Genomic DNA, 20866 nt, shown 5'->3' with positions numbered 1-20866 from the left:
GTTGGAAAGGCTCCATCAATTCTGAAGGGAATGGAACCTTTCCACAGGGCAACTCCTGAACTATCCTCTCACATTCTGATATGCCATTTCCCCTATGTTTTCCCTTGTAGTGCTCCTGACACAACGTATGTGCCAGAACACAATCTTTACAGCAAGCAGCAAAGCACCAAAGCTATAAGATGCTGTATCTTACATACACTTGTAAAACAATCCTCCATCCTTTTACCAGATGATGCACAGATCTTACACTTCCTCCTTTTGATTCAAGACAAGTAAGTCCTCATTCTGCACTTCCAGCTTACTTTTTTCCATCAAAGAAGTCAAATAAATAATAAATCTGTATAACTTACTTTCTTCTCTCCATCCTGAAATTTATTAGGTGGTAAGAAGAGGAATTATTTAGTAGCTGGAGGGATTGAGAATTTCAGAACATGTCTGGCATAGACTGTAATATTACCCAATACTACAGCTGCCACAAAGAAGCTCTTCTGACAAAAGAACTTTGGCTTCTTTTCACCCCTAGATGCTCAATTCTGACCTTGGAATGATCCTTTCAGCTGTGGAAGGACACAATTGGTTAACTGTGCAACTCAAGGATAAGCTGCTCTAGGATACTGATCTGCTTTAAAACTACCCCAGCAGCACTCAAAGAGAAATTATGTTTATAACAGACTCTCATGAAGCTCAACAAAGAATTTTGCTACACTCTCTTACAGGATGGTAGAGAAAACAGAAGGTGCCAGAGACAGGAAAATAGGAACTGGCAGCAGTTTTTGCATATGTCACTTGAGGGCATATGTGAAACTGCAGCCTCATGTCAGAGCTGTGGCTAGAGTTCAAGAGTGAGGTAGTCTGGAAAGACCTAAAACTAAGACCAAACTTCAGCTTAATGTTAAAGAGTTGAGGTCAAATTTAACTTTCTTCTCTAAACAGTTACTTCAAGCTTGTAGTAATGCAAATCTCATAGTTGTTGGAACAAACTCATCGGTACTCAAACAGAAATGTAAACTTTCAAAAATTAATGTTACACCACTGTTAATTCAAAAAGCATTGCAGATGTACAAACAAGTACAGAATTAAACTGTTTTAATCAGCCAAACAGTGAAAATCCTTTCAAATAGCTTTATTATTTCACTGCTGTGGAAAGAATAGGTAGTAATGCTTAAATCTAAAATTATCTATATCCTTCCATTACATAGCCTTGATTTAATTTGCTTTAATTCTGCCAAACAGAACTTGTTTGAGCTAAAATTCTCATGTCATTTGTTGGCTCAAGCTGATTTCTCAGATATGTCAGATACAACCAGTCCAACTATGTATAAAAAATGCCAGCAAACAGCATGTTTACTCATGTTAAGTAAGTAATAATGTTAAGTAATAACAAATACCGCAATGTAGTAATGCAGTTAGACCACCACCATTTTCATCATCTTCAGGACCAAACAAGATAAAAGGTCACAAACAGCCTCAAAATTATTGTAATATATCATATTGAAATATGTTTTCACATTAAGTCAAATTTGTATTATGTGTCAGCAATTAGGAAAGATTAGGAACTTCAGAAAACCTGCAAGAAACTCTGTTATGGATGCCACTGTCACTTACGTAAAAGATGAATAATGAAAATCTGCACCTCCAGATTTGAAGTTATCTAGCTTAATCATGCATGGTTTATGTTATTGACATAAAAAATGCAATATTAATAACCTCTCTTTCAAAGTGTCTAACCAAGTTTGCTGACTATTCATATAATTTAAGATCTTTTTCTTCGTATATTTTTTTCAAGTATGCAATCAATGATTTTTAAAATCAACATTTCACTGTTTCTTTTTAATCAGTTCTTCAGCAATTAATCCTACTCTTATTTTTTCACATAATATTTCTAACACCATAAATGTTTAAAGACTCAAAAGATAAAGTTGTGTGAGCACAAAGAAAAATTGTCCTTACCTCATGATTTCTGACCACTGAATGAGTTGTATCTTAACCCCTGTATTTAAGAGCTTGTTGGTTTTCTAAGATGGTGTGATTGGAACTAAACATAGTATTCCTGCTGAAGTCATACAACTTATTTACATAATGACATTATCAGATTTCAGTTCAAAGAGTGATTATGACATATTTAGCATTTGTATACCCTTGAAGAAGCCTTGTTGGTATAGTTTTACTAGTAGGAAATGTCTCATCTCAAACAGGGTTATTAGTATGCTAACTCTCATTTTTGTCTTTTTCTTCTATTGTTGACATACTCCTTCTGATAACCACTAGACAACCCTACACTAAAACCAATTTGCAATTTAGCAACTATAACTTCAAGTATCATCTATCTTTATTCCTTTAGATATGGTAGCAGCTTTTACAATACAGAAATGCACTGAAGTTTGTCCTTCATTGTCTTTCCTCTACTATCTCTCCAATACTCAAATAATTAAAAATATAAGTTACTTCTGATTCAGACTAAAGACATTCACACAAATTAGTGACAAAACATCCAAGGTACAGAAAAAGAAACATTTTTAACCACTACTATCCATAGAAATGTCATGGAAATGTCTCCCAGATTTTTAATAAAAAAAGAATCAGTATTAGAAAGAATTGGCTGTAGGGAGCCGTATGATTAATTACTCTCCTATTCAACCTATTTCAAAACAAAGCACAGAACCACAGAATCATTTATATTAGAAAAGCCTCAGAAGACCACAAAGTCCAAAGGTCAATCTAATACCATCAAGTTCACCACTAAACTACATCCCTAAAAACCACATCCATGCATCTCTCAAATACCTCCAGGGATACTGACTTCACCACCTCCCTAAGCAGCCAATTCCATGAGACTTGCCAGCCTCTCCATGAAGAAATTTTTATCAATGTTCAATGTAAACCTCTGCTAAAACGACCTGAGGATGCTTTCTTGCATCCGGTCACTTGTCACCTGAGAAAAGAGACCTCTTCACTGCAACTTCTATTCAGGTAGTTGCAGACAACAATGAGCATTCCCTTCTCCTGATTAAACATCAGTTTGTGGGCGAGTGGCTGGAAAGTTGCCTGGCAGAAAATGACCCAAGGTTGCTGGTTGACAGCTGATTGAACATGACTGCAGCAGTGTGCCCAGGTGGCCAAAAAGGCAAATGGCATCCTAGCCTGCATCGGGAATACTGTGGTCAGCAGTAGCATGGAAGTGATTTTTCATCTCACCGATGAGAATGCATTTTGAGTACTGTGCCCAGTTTTGGGCCTCTGATTGCAAGGAAAATTCCGAGTTGCTGGAACACTTCAGCAAAGCCTATTTTAATAGCTTATTCAAAAAATAAATGGGGCTAGGAATCCTAATATGTGCCTTAGGGGACTCAAGAAGATCTGATATGATAGATATTAGAACTCTGCCTTGTAATTACTTGCCGGTAAGAGTTTGTCCAAGGGAAGAGGGCTCACATTTAATAGAAATAGACTGCTTCTTCTAAGGTATCACCACTGCTTGTATTTTTTTTTTCTGGCAGTGAGAAGTGTTAACTATAGTTAATTTCCTATAAGAACACTGTGAACAGAACAATGCATACAGGAAAGATTAAGATTATAGTCTCCAGGTACCATCCACATGAGGATTCATGCAACCAATGAAAAGGCAAAAAAATCTTCAGCTGACAGCCCTCAGCAAATAACTGGTACAGTTTCATATTCACACAAGAGAAAATTTTTTATGTCACATACCGATTTCTTTTTAATGTCCTCCAGATCTTTGAGTTCATTCTCAATCTTTGTGATTAATTCCCTGAGTTCATCAAGATTAGTGCAAATAAGCTAAAAAATAAAAATAAAAATAAAAATGAACACAAACACTTGGTAATGTGGGACTTGAAAAGTACACAGTGAAGTTAAATAAAATCTAAAAGCTTGTGCTATTACTCAGTGCCAACCATTTGGTTGTATTATTTTTATTTTTTTTATATATAAAAGGTCTTATTGAAATGAAAGCACTTCAGATACAAACCATATATCTCTGTATATGAGCTTCCTTTTCACAGTGTAGGTTTTCCTCCAAGCTGCAGTGAATAACACAAGTTATCAAATTTGTCTCAAGTATAGCAATGAGCTGGAACAGGCTTCAGTACCAAACGAAAACCTAGCTTTGCAATATGTCGTTGTTAAAACATTACTGCTCTTGTTACAACTTTCACTTGAACAGAACCTCATATATTTACATGCAGTATTCGTGAAAGATAACCTAGCCACATGTATAAAATCTACCTCATTTCAGTAGAAGCAGTGTATCTAGTACAATGGAATTTCTTCTTATTTGTGTCGTTAGCAAACAGCTTTTTATATCCTTCCTTTAACAAAATGACTGTTATTTACTAGAACAAATTTTCAAAGAAACAATAATGATCTTTAAGATCATTAGCTTACTGTCACTTACAGCAATTACAGACTTACTAAACTGGAAATTATTAAGCTGTTACACTCATTCAGGTCACTGTAACTTAAGACTTGCTTATTTCTGAACATCTTCATGTAGAAATGTTCTCGTTAGAATATAAAAAAAAATCTGAAATAAGAAAAGTCAGATCCGAGTAGGAAAAAAACCCACTAATATGCTATTATGATACAATTATTACCCCCTTACTAGTGATTCAAAACAGTACATCTTGACTTCGATACATATTAAACTCTATGATTTATAGTTTTGAAGCAAATTTATTTAGAAAAGCATGTTAAGTTCTTTCATTATTATAACATAGAACATACATGTCCCTCATGGAAGGAAGTTCCAAGTAAGTAACTGCACCCAGAAGGCAAAAAAAAAAAGTTTCTTCTCCTACCTGGCCTGCAAGCATAAATATGATACATCATATTTATACAAAAATTTGCAAGTTTGTCACACTAAGCCCTTATAAAAGTCAATAAAGGCACGAATAGAAAATTCCCTTTTATACAGTTATATTTATTTATTTATTTATTTACAGTTATAATCCACTCCTTCAGAATTCATTTTTTAAATTGCATCATTGCCTTTTGTGTTCTCCTACCATATGTGTTCTGAGTCAATGACCAAGGACAAAGCAGAACTATGAACCAAAGGAAGATACTATCCATCAAACTCTATATTCAACTTGCTTAAAAGTTTGTGAACTTCTCTCTGGAAATTTATATATTGTAAGGCAAAAGTTTTTAAGAAGAAGGATGATTTCACTGTGATTAGTTGAATGCTGTCTTGAAAATACCACCGGTATCTTTACAACAGAGCTCCTACAGGTCATCAGGTATTTCGTGTTGCCACACTTTCCACAGTCTCTTGTCCTGTCAAAGCATCCACTTAAGACATAAGAATCTAACCTGCCAAATTGTCAGTGAGTGCACATCAAGAGGAAAAACAAAGCAAACATTAAAAAAAAAGCAAGTTGCTTTGGGAATGGTGCTGACAGGGTAATCAAATTCCAATTTGACACCAGCAGAGATGCACCGCTAAGTCTAATAGTCGTGTACCAATTATCTGCTGGTAAGACAATGAAGACAGCAGAAGCTCAGCTTAGAGAATTTGTTGTCAAAATGAGTTTAATATCTGGAACACTCTGATATCACATTGAAATCCATCACAAAAACATTCAAGAAGGAATCTATTTCTTTATAAAAAGTGGGATTTAAAGAAAGATACTAACACTAATACATTTATTAGGAAGAAGTTATTTCTGAAATTTCTCTCATTTATCCAACATTTCTTACAAAACAGATGCAGTGCTTTAAAAATGAACAGTAATTTAAGTGTAGAATGTACTTTTTACACAAAAGCAGAAGGGATCTAAAGCTGCAAGGTTAAGTAGTTTGGCACAACTGATGATCAGTGCAATTCTCACGAACTTCTAAAATTACATTCAATTAGTAACAGTTTCATTCTTTACTTACCTACTCACTTCAGCAAAATTAGCTTACGACTTTATTTATTTTGCAATATACTGAGATAAAAAACAATTAGTTTAAAGTATTATTTATTTTATCATTATTTTATGCATTATTTAAGACTTTTTTGCATAATAACTACTGTCAGTAAACAAAATGAAGGAATTTTTTTTTATGATCATCTTGATATGAAGTACAGCAGTTGTTTCTCATAATGACACTCTAATGTTTCATCGTTCTATGCTCATGGTTGTTAATTGCCAGAATGCAGCAATTCAACTTCCATCAAGGAACACTGATTTTCTGAATTGATTTCTGTGTTTTTGCAGGTGACTTATGTGAATGCAACAAGAAATATATTAATGTTACAGTCTAATCTTCCTATACTCCTCTTGGAGAACATGCTTTCTAATTATCTATAGTGAGAAAAAGAATCTTAAGAGAAAAAAAATACATACTCATTACTTGAAGGCAGGGAAAAGTTAGTCCCTATTCGCTTATGCACTACACAGTATCTTAACTTTCCAGTGTGCTAGTATTTCCATTAATGTATATGCCCTGTACATCAATTGTGTACATACTCACTTTGACATTTTCAGATCAGGCACAGGACTGAAATTTCACAGAAAGTAAGCATAAAGGAAAATTCAGATATTCTGTTTTCCAGTAAATTTTCAAGTTCACTGCTGTATCCCACTGGATACAAGCTCAGATTTTTAGTAGTCTCTCAGAGATCCTCATTGGTTTCAAGAACTCCAAGGAGGAATGGCAGGAATAAAAATTCTCTCCAAATTTTTGCGAGGAAAGATAAGTACCATTCTAACTCGGCACTCTGCTGCGATCTTTCAGAATTTACAAACGAACTTTAATCTTTATTTTACAAGAGCAATCTGTAAATCTGTTTGTAAATACACACCTTGTGTACACCCCTGGATTATGGATGCCCCCTCCTTGGTCCTCTTGAACCAGCTGGAGCTTCAGCCAACCTTTTTAAACATAATGCACTTCAGTGCGGTTTTGCTCCCAACTTCAGGTTGTCTGCATAATGATTTTAAGTTATACTTTAACTTCTCATTAAACTGTTCTTTTATTGAAACCATTTCAAAGTGGAAAATATCCAGATATTCCCCATTTGAGGTCTCTATTTATTACAGACCACAGCTGATGAAAGTTAGAACTGTTATACACAGTCACAGAAAAGCCAAAACATTAGCTCAGCTCCTTACAATATGTGTTCTTTCTCTGGTTATGGTACAAGTAAATCTACATAGCTACACATGTACATACATATGGAAAAAGAAGGAAAGAACGAGAGAAAGCACTTGTAACAAGACACTAGTAGACATGGGTGGGGGAGAGAACCAATAATTTAGTAATCTTTTAGTACACAACTATAATTATTGTCTTTTTTTTTTTTTTTTTTTAAACATTAACAGGAAACAGTAGCTATAAACTTGGAAATGAGAATTTCTTTTAGAAGGAAAAGTATAGAACTTAGAAACTCATGAGCTGTCAACTCACTTATTAAATAATTTCCATAAGATTAAAAACAGCACATGTTTCTGTGTGCTTTTATTTGGTAAGAACAAACAAACAAACAAAAACATTTAATTTACATCTGCTTCTTTTTTTCTCACCATTTTTAAACAGCTTTGAGCTAAGAACTTATACTAAGTTCTAAAACCACATATAAGTAGGTATTGATAGTTATGTGAATTTGTGATATCTGGCTATACATGTATGTGGAAAAGAATACCAATACATATGTTTTACACTGCTTAGAAGTTTTACAGCTGCAAATATTGTATAAGATATGAAAATATTTGAAACACAGCCATACCAGCCCTATCTATCCTCCTGAAAAAAAGAAATAAATAGTACTGATCATCTTACCTTCACCCAAAACAAATCTAAATCCTGGTTTTGATCAAAAGAGCTGAAATTACTCATTTATATCTTAACTTTAATTAATGTTTTACATAGGTAAGCATTAAAATGTTAATTTAGCATTTAAATAGATATAAACATATAGTTTAATTTGGTTAGATATAAAATTAGGCTGAGCTTTAGATAACATTTTAGACAGACTACTTCTAACTAAACTACATATATTTATGGCATGCAAGGAATCCATTGAGAAAAATACACTTTTTTAGACACTAGCTGCAGAACAGTTGTAGTTTTTCTAATATGTTTTTCTAAAAAGATGCCACCAAAAGAGAAGTTTAATTCAAATAGGTACAGATATATAAATTGTGACTTAAACACTTTCATACTTCTGTTACAGCACCATAAAAACACACTGTAATAATTAGCACTCTCTTCTTAGTGCTCTTTGGTCTAAAGTTCATGTGCAGATAAGAGGTAAAAGTTACAGACAAGACAAAGACATGAAGGTACAGATTTTTTCCAAGTACTTGAGTAAAATTAAGCTAGATTTCAATTCAAGGATCACAGTGAAACATCATTAAACCACATCAAATCATACCAGTAAAAACAGCAGTAATTTTATCCTAGATTATATCTCATAAGTTACATCAATAACTTCTTTTCTCCAGATTTGGTACTGCGTCATTATTTACATAGGATATTAAAAAGTACCATGTACTTTTTATGTACTATGTTAAGATGCACATAATAAAAAACACTAAAACGTTCTCTACCAAGAAAGTGTAAAGTGTATGTTTAAAAACACTTCTCAAAGTAAGCCTTTTAATCTAGAAAAGGAAAATTCATCTCTTGACTACGATTTCTAAGATCTATGTCAGACAATGTGGGACTTACTTCACAGGCATTCAGGTTTCAAGAACTTAGAACAAGAATTAAAATCATTTACCTGAAATTCTGGTATGGCAGACTTTGTGACACCTTTCCTCTTCTTTGTGATTGCTTTTTTAGAGACCGATTTTTTTCCTTGTAAGATTGAAAGAGAAAAGCTTCATAATGCTGTTTGTTGTACTTCATTAATAAAACCAAATTACATACAGACTTTAAAGTTAAACTGTAACTAACAGATGGCTGACGAGTGCGTCACGTAAACACAACGAATCAGAACTAGACGCAGCAAAAGCAAACATTAAACTACAAGTATCTGTGGGGCAGTTCTTTTGCAGAAAAAAAGGAAGAAGAAGAAGAAAAAAAAGAAAAAGAAAAAAGAAAACAGAACAAATTCATTACAATGATCATAATATGCCACCTAAAAATTAAGAGAACACTGCAAGAAATTTAAGTCATAGAAGAAACATTCACATCACTGTTCTGGAAGGAGCAAAATCCAGAACTTACGTCACAAACTTAAGAAATATAGTATCTTACCTGCAAGGCATGTTCTCTGACACTGCAAAGTGAATCACACATTAGGGTCTGGGACATCTACATGTTACAGTATAAAATACCCTCAAAGCACAGACAACATCTCAACATCTAGAAATTGCCAAACGGACATCCTGAAGTTATCAGTGAAATCAGAATACTCATGGGGTTATTCTGCCCCCAGTAAAGCCAGTAAAATTTTAAAAGAAAACCTCATGTCCTCACCACACAATTGTGCTATACTGTAATATAGATGTAATAATTAACTTTCTTGAAGGCAAGACAAGTGGTGTAATGCCTGAACTATCAGGATTAAAAGATCATGAACACTTCTCACATCAAGTAGTTGCATCACCCAGACTTACATATGCTTCATATAATTGAGTTCCTTATGAGATTATTCCTACGTTCACATGGCAGACTACAATAAGGCCACTTCTGACAAGTTCATTTAGACTAAAACCACCACTATGGTGGTACTCGCATTCCAGAACCCTAGACACCATCTCAAAACCTAAAGAGTCACACAACATTATGCTGAATTAATTGTTAGAGACAATCATCACACGTTACCTGGCTTAACAAAAGAATGCTAATTTTTTAATTATGAAAATATTGTCAGGAATTGTTTCTTTTTCCTAACACAACGTATGTGCAAATACACACATGCTATTATATGAAAGCAACTCCAACAGTGATGCCTCCTCTTTTATTATGTTGGCTCACAGCTCAACATAATAAATAGTTTTGTCAGAGGTTCGGCTCTGAATACCAATATTCAGCTTTGTTATTCTGTACAACAAGTAGCAGCAGAGAGGCACTCAGGCAAAATGATGTCTGACATGGAAACACATGTAAAGCAGTGGTGTGTTTTCCATGTGGAACAAATGGCACCCATGGACTTTAACTGACATTTGATGAATGTCTATGGACATCAAATACTGAATGTGAGCACAGTGAGGTGGTAAGTGGTGTGTTTCAGTGGTGGCAGCTGAGGCATGAAAAGCAAGCCACATTCTTGACAGCCATACATAGCTGTCACACCACCAAAAGAAGAGCATCTTGATCAACTCACCTGTACAAATCAGCATCTTATGACCAGAGAACTATACAGAGCTCAGTATCAGCTTCAGCACGTTGGAAACAATAGTGACAACATTTGAATATTGCAAAGTTTGTGCCAGGCAGCTCCCATGAATACTCACATGGGAACAGAAATAACATCATATGCAAGTCTGCCAGGTCCTACTATAACCAGTATGAGGCTGAAGGTGGCAGTTTTGTGGATTGCATCATAACTGGTGATGAGATGTGATGTCACTATCATGAGCTGGACTCAAAACAGCAGACCATGGAGAGACAATATCTATATTCCTCAACAAAAACAAATGTTCAGGACATGGGCACTCATGGGTAGTGATGTGTATTCTTTTGGGATAGGAAAGGGATGATCCTTCTGGATATCCTGGAACTTGGACAAACCAACTCTGACTACTACATTACAACCCTGACTAAGCTAAAGGCTTGAACTTCCAGAGAAGACCTTTCTCATGCAATACAGTAACTAACACCAGGCCCCATACAATGAAGCACAATGCAAGTCTTGGCTAGAACATCCTACCACACTCCCTGCATAGTCTAGCTTTGATGCCTTCTGACTTCCATCTGCTTGTCTGATGAAAGATGGACTGCCTGGGCAATATTTTCTTAGCAACAACGACACCACAGCACCTTTGAAACAGTGGGTCACCTCTCCTGGGGCCAGTTTTTATAAGCCTGGTATGCAGGCTCTTGCTCACTGCTGGTGAAAAAGCACAGGTAATGGTGGTGACTTTGTTGAAAAACAGCATTCTGTAGCTGAGAATTTGCTCTACTGTATAGTACTACTGTGCTCTTTTTATCTGTTGTGGTTCCCATGAAAATAAATAGGAGGCATTACTTTCAGAGTGACCTATGCAGATGTAGACGCAATTTAAACAGAATACATTGAGATACTGATCATATCTCAAGATGCTTCTATCAATCATTAACCAAAACAATGGGAACAGACAAATCAAAATTGTATTTTCAATTTACTACACTATGAGGTTTCCAAAACACTGTAGCTGAATCTGACACAGAATAGGGCTAGGGGAGGGTACAGAGCTGGATGGACTGCTGCTATAAACCTAGACTTGAAAATCCACTTAATGAAAATGCATGAAAATTTAAAGAGCCCTCAACTACCAAAAGACAACACTCAAAGACTTAACATTAGAGAAAAGTAACAAAGGTATAGGTGTGTCTTCATTAAAACAATGACCTACGCATTTGGACAACATGAAAAAAATCCAAGATATCAACATTTTTAGTATGTGTTTTAAGGATTCTGATGCACTGAAAACATATTTGGTATGATTGAAAACAGTGCTGTTCATTAAATGAATTAAAGCAGATATCTAATACAAGTTTTCTTGACAAACACTGAAAAAGAAGTCTGGACATATGGTGGTTATTTAATGCTGTAAAAGAATGTGATCTGGCAAGAGCATGAAGGGATAAAAGCATGAGGTTGCCACACAGTCCTACATAATCTTTCTTTATAGAAAGATAGGTCTGAATGCTTAAAAAGAATAATTTATTTTTGAATATTTTCAACATATCATTTTGTAATGAATATTTATTTGAGTATTTTCAGTATGAGGTATTATGTGATGCAGCACACTTTGAAAAAGCAAGAGATAACAGAAATATGTCCTCTCTTTGCACCAGTACTGACTTCCAAAAAAGGGGAAATGTAATTAGAAGATTTATAATTAAATACCAAAAGACCAAGTAAATATTTCTTATTTGCAGAAATATCTGAAAAGAAAAAGACTGGAGTAGCAAATAAAGCAAGAAGAATTGGAAATTTGATTAGAAATATATTGAAGATTACCCCATACCTGTAATGTAATCAGGTAATCAGGGTTAAAAAAATTCATTTTTTTTTTCATTTAAAAATTGTATTTTCTTTCTTTTTGCTAAATAAAGTCTGACAAATGGGTCATAAAAGTGTGTCTAATAAAATATATGTACATAAGACTCATAACTATTTAACAAGCTGACATGACTCTATGAATTAATAACATATTTGTACTGCACAAAACCATAGTCTCTACCATTTGGAGACTATAAACACCAGACATCCTATGGTCCAGCACCACAAAAGAAACAAAACAAATATTTGCATTGTGGAAGAAAATTATTAGATATAACAAACTAATGTTGGGAAAGTCGTTGTCTACTTTAATAACATCCCTATAAAATAACAGTTTTAAATTTGAAAGAAAGAGGCTATTGCAGCAATAAAGATACCCTCTCTCCTTTTTTTTTCTTTTAAGCAAAAAAAAAAAAAAAAATGTAATCCCTGGTCTTCAAAAAAAGAAAAAGAAAAAAAGAAAAAAAAAAAAAGCATTCTTCAGTCACCAAGTTACAAAGGAACTGATGAGCAAGTACGTTCTGCAAAGACAGCAGTGATATGTCTGCCCCTACCAGCTGCTTCATATTGGTCCTGTCACATACAACCGCAGAGCATAGTGGCTTGTCTTGAACTGCCAGGCTGTGGTGGGCATAGTATATTCTGTATGGACAGTAAAACCAGTAAAGGCTTGAACAGATTACTACTGTGAGTAGTAATTTCTCAGGCTACTCCAGTGTCACCTGCTAGAGCTCCTTTGCCCATGATCCTGGCTAAAGAGACTGTTCAAAATAGTTTAAATTACTCACTTAAAAAATGAAGTAATGCTACTGAGAGAGGCTGGGTGTTTTTGGAGTGATATCACACCATATCCTTCAGAGCATGCTCAATGTACGAATTTATTTAATTGCTGAAAGCAATCACTGCTAGAAAAACAAATCTGAGAAATAAGGAAAAAAAAATCTAATGAAGAAGTTGATATACTTCTTAAGTTACCTATAGCGATTCAACATGACCTGCTTACCTCCCAACTCTGTCTCCTGCTTTTACTAGCTACGATTTAGAAACAATTTAGCAACAATTCTACACGCAGACTAGAGAAATAATGACAGGATCACAGAATGACTGAAGTTGGCGGGGACTTCCAGGTCCATCTGTTTAAAGACCTTTTCAAGTAGAAACATGAGAGCAGGGTGCCCAGTTCCACATTCAGACATCTTATCAACATCTCCAAGGAGGAGAATCCACAACCTCTGGGCAGCCTGTGCCAGTGAATGTGCCATCACTTCAGTAGAAACATTCTCACAGGGGGATGGGCTGGCTCAGTATACTGACTTCTATCTTTAGAGGTCTTCATGAAATAGCTAGACAAAGTCACAGACAACATGACCTGGTATTTTTAAGAGAACTGCTTCAAACAGGGAGCCAAACTATGTGACCTCCAGAGCTTCCTTCCAACCAACTTTTCCATCACTGTGCTTCTTTTAAAAGACTGCCTTGCAAATAATACACATGCTACAACAAACACACAGGAATCAATAATGCTAGAGTGCAATGCACAGATGGAAGAAAACGTTTTGTCCAATTTCACACTTCTCCAGTCACGTTAAGAATTAAATGATAAAAATACTCTCAATTGAAATAGTTTCCCTTCAAAATAAATTGTTACCCAAACTACAAGAAGAAGTCCATGTAAAATAATGATATAGAAACTTCTAAAGAGGTATTCTCCTCAACAGTTGCAACTTCACAAAGGCTGTAAACTATTACGACTCTCACCTTGAAGAATTAACAGTGGTGTCCCAACAGTTATTTTTTTGCACAGCAGAGAAATATTAGAAGAAGTATTTAATAAATGTTTTATAGAATCATAGAATTGCTCAGGCTGGAAAAGACCTTAAAGATCATCCAACCACAACCTAACCATACTACCCTAACTCTAACAACCCTCCACTAAATCATGTCCCTGAGCACCACATCCAAATGGTTTTTAAACACGTCCAGGGACGGTGACTCAGCAACCTCCCTGGGGAGCCTATTTCAATGCTTAACAACCCTTTCAGAAAAGAAGTGTTTCTTGATAGCCAACCTACTTACCCTGGCACAACTTGAGGCCACTTCCCCTCATCCTGTCACCTGTCACTAGTGATAAGAGACCAACCCCTGCTCTTGCTTCAACCACCTTTCAGATATTGGAGGAGAGCAATACAGTCTCCCCTCAGCCTCCTTTTCCCCCCAGACTAAGCACCCTGAGTTCCCTCAGTTGCTCCTCATAGGGCGTATTCTCCCAGCCCTTCACAAGCCTCGTTTCTCTTCTTTGGACCTGCTCCAGCACCTCAATCTTTATGAAGATTAATAAGAAAATACTATTCTTACTTTTGCCAACACTACAATACTCATAATGAAGATTAAAATCTTATTTTTTATTTCAAGTTTAATTTCAAATATGTCAATATTTCTTTGAAAAGAAAAAAAAAAACTTCTTGCCTTTTATCAAAATTATACAATATTACTAAACAAGGAAAACCAATTTGCATTCAAATGCACACATATCAGAACTAAATTAAAAACAAACAAACAAACAAAAAACCCTACTTTGCTACAACAGAAGTATTATAAAACTAGGAAGTGTCAGCCTACATTATTTCTGTATGACCTTTTATTCACCCAACATGATCTAACTTAGTCACAATTACTTATGCCTCCACAATGCCATTTCCAGCAGGCCTCACATCCCACTGGGGTTTCAGTTCAGAAGGGAAGTGGACAAGAGACTTCTTACCTTGAATAAAAGTAGCTTTTCTCATCTCTTTTCTCCCTCCCATAGCACAGGAGATAACTCTTTTTTATACAACTTCCAATACAGAGTTAAGACATTCCCGAGGTTAGAGAAATAAAAACTACAGACATCTAAGGCAAGAGGCCTGTTCAGTGAATACAGAAGGACTGTGAAACAAATAAGTGCTCCTTTAATTCTCTACCAGTGAATACAGGGAAAATACACAATTACCTTATTCTTCAAGTAAACTATAATGCATTACCCTAAATTAAAATGTAACCCATATATATATGGTTATAAAAAACTTCATTAATACTAAATAATATTTCTCAGCAATAAATGACACAAATCTAGACCTAGAACTGGCAGCATCATGGCAGAAAAGCTTAATTTGTGCATCCCCTGACTTTACCTGCTGACACAAACCTCTTGTCAAAATGTATGCAATAAGCAATAAGGGCAGTACAGTTGAGTAACACTTCAACTGTCATTTCCTTGTTTGCCTTTTTGAATGAAAACAAAACTCCATACTGTGGCAGGAATGCAGGAAAGTGCAGGCTTTCCCACAAAGCATGCCCCCACTCACCTGCAGAAGGGGCCAGAAAGGTATTAAGCACACACAAGTACTGTTTAACTTGGATACTCTCCCGTCCTGCTAGTCAGTTTGGTCTTTGAAGGATGATAAAGAATGAAACTTGGATATTGTATAAGTCAGTGAGAGAGATAGCTGAAAGCACTAGAGTGAGCCTGAAATAAACAGTCAGAAAAGTCTATTTAAAAGGAGATTAATGTTCTTTGTACTCTCTTTGGAGTACTGTGTCCAGTTCTGGGCTCTCCAACACAAAAAAGAAAGGGATCTCTTGGAAAGAGTCCAGCGGAGGGCCACTAAGATGGTGAAGGGCCTGGAGCATCTTCCCTATGCAGAAAGGCTGAGTCAACTGGGTCTGTTTAGCCTTGAGAAAAGAAGACTGAGAAGGGACCTGATCCAGGTCTATAAATATCTGAGGTGTGGGGGGCAAAGTGGCGAGGCCAGGCTCTTTTCAGCAGTGTGAGGAGACAGGACAAGGGGAAACGGACAGAAACTGGAGCACAGGTAGTTCTGAATGAATGTGCTCAAGAACTTCTTTATGGTGAGGGTGACGGAGCACTGGAACAGGCTGCCCAGGAGGCTTATGGGGTCTCCTTCTCTGGAGATATTCAAGACCCGCCTGGACGCCTACCTGTGCGACCTGGTGTAGGGAACCTGCTTTGGCAGGGGCGTTGGACTCGATGATCTGTGGAGGTCCCTTCCAACCCCTACGATTCTGTGATTCTGAATGGCTGAGATGCTGTTTGAAACAACATATTCCAGGTTTTACATATCACTGGGTCCTCAATCAAAGACAGTATTTTATATAGCAAACATAAAATAAATTAGTAAAATAATTTAAAACTGGCTAATTTTTACATTGTTGTTTTAATTGTTAATTCTAAATTAATAGTGAAGAATCATCATAGTAAATGAAGCAGAAGAAATATGATTTCCATGAATTTATTCTGTCTTAATTATCACCCATTCAAACCTCGATTCTAACACAGAATAAAGTTACACTTTTGACAGGTTATTAGGTGCTGATTGTTACTTATTTTCCTTCACCATTTCTCTCCACATGCATAGTCAGCAAGGATTCACCAAGGAGAAATCACAGACTTCTGTGATGAAGTGACCAGCCTGCTTAATGTAGGAAAAGCAGTGAACTTCTGTAGGGCCTTTGACACTGCCTCCCCTAAGATACGCAAAGAAAAGATGCAGATTTATGGGGTGGATGGAGAGACAATGTGGAGGGTTGAAAACTGGCTAAATGGCCAGGCCCAAAGGGTGGTAGTTAGCTGAATGAAGTCTACATGGAGGCCAATAACTGACAGTGAACCCTGCAGGTCAACTCTGGGGGCAATACTGTTCTGTGCCATAATTAATGATCTGGATGATAGAGTGGAGTGTACACACAGTAAATTCACAGATGTCACAGAACAGGAAGGAGTGGCTGATAGGGCAGAGAGTCATGCTGGTATCCAGAGCGACTTGGACAGTCTGAAGAAATGCACTGACAGGAAACTAGGGAAGTTCAGCAAGCAAATGTGCAAAGATCTGCAATTCATTAGGAATAAACCCAAGCACCAGAACACGCTAGGGGGTACCAAAGAGGAAAGCAGCTGCGGGTCCCAGTGGACACCAAGTTGAACACAAGCCGAGGATATGCCCTAGCAGCAAAGAAGGCTAATGGTGTCCTAGACTATGCTAGGCAAAGCACAGACAGCAAGGTCAAGGGAGATGGTCCTTCTCCTCTCTTTGGGGCTAATGAGACTACACTTAGAAAACTGTGGATTCCCAGTACAAGACAGACAAGGGTACATCAGAGTGCAACTAAAGAGCCATATTTTACTCTACATCACCAATATGCACCATGATAAAATAAAGTCCAAATGCAAAAAAATCCTGCTTGCTCATCACATTGTACATGCAACTCTACTGTTCTCAAATGTTAAAACTGGCAAGAGTTTTCCTCTTCACAAACACTTCAGATATATTTTCACACATTTCAAAGGTTTGACAACAACTGAGTATGTCTTGACTTTACATTACTGTCCTTATCTTCAATCTCAATCCCAACAGCTCCTCTTCTAGAAAATATCCCATGCAATTACCTAGAAAATGAAGCATTACTACAGACTTCTTAAATGTTCCATGATGGCATAGAGAATGTTTTAATAAAGTTATAATGGCAAAGCAGATCTGCACAAGTGCATTAATTATGATGATTCAAAGAACAATGCAAGTAAACCCACACCAGGGGCACATGTTTCCAGAATTACTAAACTTGACTGACAGCTTGACGCATTCAGTACCCAGTTGCAACTTGCAAAAGGAAAGAAACCATGTGTATTTATAGAACACCTCACTTACTATTTTAAATATTATTAACTGTTTTTTCTACAAACAGAAGCCAGATACCTACAACAAGATCTTTACTGTTCAGAAGACAAAGGTGAAGATGAAAGCATACCAGATACTACAAAACAGCTGCCAGGCTGTTAAATTCATTCTTTTGTGTTCAAGTAAATGTTGACTTCACACACAAAACTTAATGATACTTCAAAGAAATAAAATACACTGTGAAATACAGTTTAAGATAGCTATAAAACTTTCAAAGCACAAGTATAGGGTATTGAATTTACATTGAGGTTCTTCTAAGGGATAACATTTCAATATATCACTGTGGTTACAGCAGATGTATGCTATAAAGGGCTTTTCTACACAGACTGAATTAAAAGAGATTGAATTCAAACTTACTTCAACCTCTGCTTCACACACATAGAGTTACTTCAATCAGATTCTCACACTTAATCACCCCTCTGCATGTTTTCAGTTTCACCCAGTTTGTGTTCCAAGCAAACAGTTAGAATTCCTGTGTTTTTATATAGTGCCTTGCACTACAATCCTTGATGTACCTTGTGTATTGTCTTCACAGGTAAATGACTGGCTGCATGGATGGTGCCACGCTCAGGGCTTTGGCTTCTGTGGTACTGGATGCATGTTGGAAAGACCGGGCACAATAACGTCAGATGGGACACAACCGACCAGATAGGCAACAATCTGACTGCACTGAGAAGCAAACCTTTAAACTAGATTTAAAGGGAATGTACCTTGGAGTTACCAAAAAAAAAAAAAAAAAAAGCCAGGGAACCATGTCACTTTGGGAAGCAGGAGAAAAAAAAAAAAGCCCTCAGATTTGACCCAAAGGCATTAGGGAGGAGTCTCCATGAAGGTAACACTGCCCATAGACCAGTTGAGATGCCTCTATGTCAATACATACAGCATGGGAAATAAGCAGGAGAAGCCGGACGCCATAGTGTAATTAGAAAACCATGGCATTATTGCTATTACGAAAGCGTGGTGGTTTGCAGTCCTAATCACAGTGGAGTAGATGGAACTAGATGATCTTTAAAGTCCTTTCCAACACAAGCCATTCTATGAACTACATGATTAGAACACTACTTGTAGGGATACAAGGGATCAAAGGGATACCAGCTTTTTAGAAGGAGAGAGTCCTACACCTGGGCAGGAATAATTGTAAAGAGCAATGATGCTGTGATCATATTTAAATCAGTGTTTTTTGTGAATTCAAAATTGGCTATACTAAGTCTATCTCACTGTACGTTGTAATGATATCTTCATGGAAAAGATAAAATTTCAGAAGAACTTTGAGGAACACTATTTAACCTACAAAGTGACAAAACAGTGAATAGCAATTTCTATAGCACAGTACTAATGTGAGTTCATTCCTCCAATCTAATTCTTCCTTATCCATTTCAGCCTTGTACACGTAAGATTAATGCACACTTCATAAACAAAGGAACATAAGCTTTATCATATTACATTTAATCACCCTGGAAAATTTTCCACCAGCAAGGTTAGAATAACAAGGGAAGTCCTCCAAAGTTTGACAGAGAAAGAAGAAAAGAGTATCAAATGAGATAAGACTCTTCATAACATGCTTAGGACTACCTCTTATCTACACACGACCAATGTCTGAATTTTTTCTTACTCTTCCCACTTCAGCATTAGACTAAATAGTATATCATGTTGTAAAAGAGACAGGAAAAGCGAAAGTGGATAAGAGACATTTCTACTGTTTCTCGTTTAACGGACAAACATGAGCTCTGTGCAAACAACATTAGAATACACAGTAGAAAGCTCTGGTCACCTCTTCTGGATTTCTTTCTACCACAATTTTCCTCCTGCCTGAAAGTGATAATGAAAGTAAGTAACTATATACCCACAGTGTTCCCAGAAACAAAAAAGTATGTATAATTAAAACCTAAGTTCAGATAACAGATGGCATTATTTCTCTGTATACACTGGTCTACTGTTACAGAAACTTACTCCTAACAAAAATATAAGCTTATTATATTCTGCATTAATTAAACAACATCTGACAATATTAAATTCCTTACAATACAATAAGGAGCTGGAAAAACAGAAGCACCTAGCATCCTACAGCGGAATTTACTCTTCAAGTCATGGAAAAACACACATAACATTGACAGAATAGCAGTTTTTGCTCCCATATGTTTACTGGCATTTGAGTACTAGCTTGCGAAACATATTTGTGTCCTAAAGCACAGTCTAAAAATATTCAGCATAAAGCACAAAGTATGATACCTGCAAAAATAAACTCCAGTATGTCCCAGTATTAAATCAGTATTAGGTAAATCTTGTAATAAAAACTTGTAATTGCTAAGTCTTTGGAATAAAGATCCAAACAAAATCCAGTTGTTTTGTTTTTTTTCTTTAACACTTCAGAAAACAAAATGAAATTATAACTGTACTGGTTAATATAGGTAAGATAAGTAAGTAATGAAAAGACAGACATGTCTATCTTTTCCTGCACTATTCAGTGCACCATATGCTAGACACAAAAAGGAAAACTGACTAGAAGACAGTTTGCTCTTGAGATAGTATCAACTGAAGGACAGCAATTATACATGTATTATATATAATAACTTGGTATACATATAATATTTAGAAATTACTCTTCACCACATTAGCGTGAGCAATGCTATTTCCTCCTCCAGGGCAAGATTAAGCTTTTGACCTACTCAGAAGCAAGAATTATTTAATAATTCGTTAAGACCACCAACCAGAAATTTTAGGAAAAAAACAGCACAACATTCAGAATCACAGGGACTGGAAGGGATCTCAGGAGATCACTGAGTCCAATCCCCCTGCTAAAACAGGTACCCTTCAACAGGCATGTGACCAGGTGGGGTTTGAGAAGATGAATCCACCAATGCTTCAATTATGTTAGAATATATTTTTCTTATAAATACAATTATTCTGTGAGAACTGTTAATAATGCACTTCTTAAAAGACAACTTAGCCATATTTACATCTCACTTAACAC

At 36.1% G+C, this 20866-nt stretch overlaps 1 protein-coding gene across 19 annotated transcripts in view; it reads right to left on the bottom strand.

The window, feature by feature from the left end:
* Window positions 1-20866, bottom strand: part of BRD10 (bromodomain containing 10) — a 60971-nt gene that overhangs the window by 28176 nt on the left and 11929 nt on the right. For 9 of the 19 annotated variants that reach the window (XR_014939207.1, XM_085528410.1, XM_085528412.1 and 6 more), the window contains 2 exons: window positions 8729-8805; window positions 3709-3798 (listed from right to left, as the gene is read on the bottom strand). The exons of 1 other annotated variant lie outside the window; for it this stretch is intronic. Coding sequence is in view for 13 of the 18 variants with exons in the window: in XM_085528410.1 (XP_085384536.1) it covers window positions 3709-3798; window positions 8729-8805 (167 nt within the window). In the remaining 5 variants the exon portion in view is untranslated. Of the gene's footprint in view, window positions 1-1950; window positions 3643-3708; window positions 3799-3988; window positions 4024-6808; window positions 6879-8728; window positions 8806-9207; window positions 9230-10633; window positions 19705-20866 lie in introns of those variants that run through there. 9 more of the 19 variants (XM_085528399.1, XR_014939208.1, XM_085528404.1 and 6 more) reach the window with 9 other exon arrangements.

Source organism: Coturnix japonica, chromosome Z (assembly GCF_054131305.1).
Source record: "Coturnix japonica strain WE chromosome Z, WE-NBRP24, whole genome shotgun sequence".
NCBI classification, from domain to species: Eukaryota; Metazoa; Chordata; class Aves; order Galliformes; family Phasianidae; genus Coturnix; species Coturnix japonica.
Note: the sequence above shows the minus strand (reverse complement) of the source record. Positions and strands in the feature narration are given on the sequence as shown.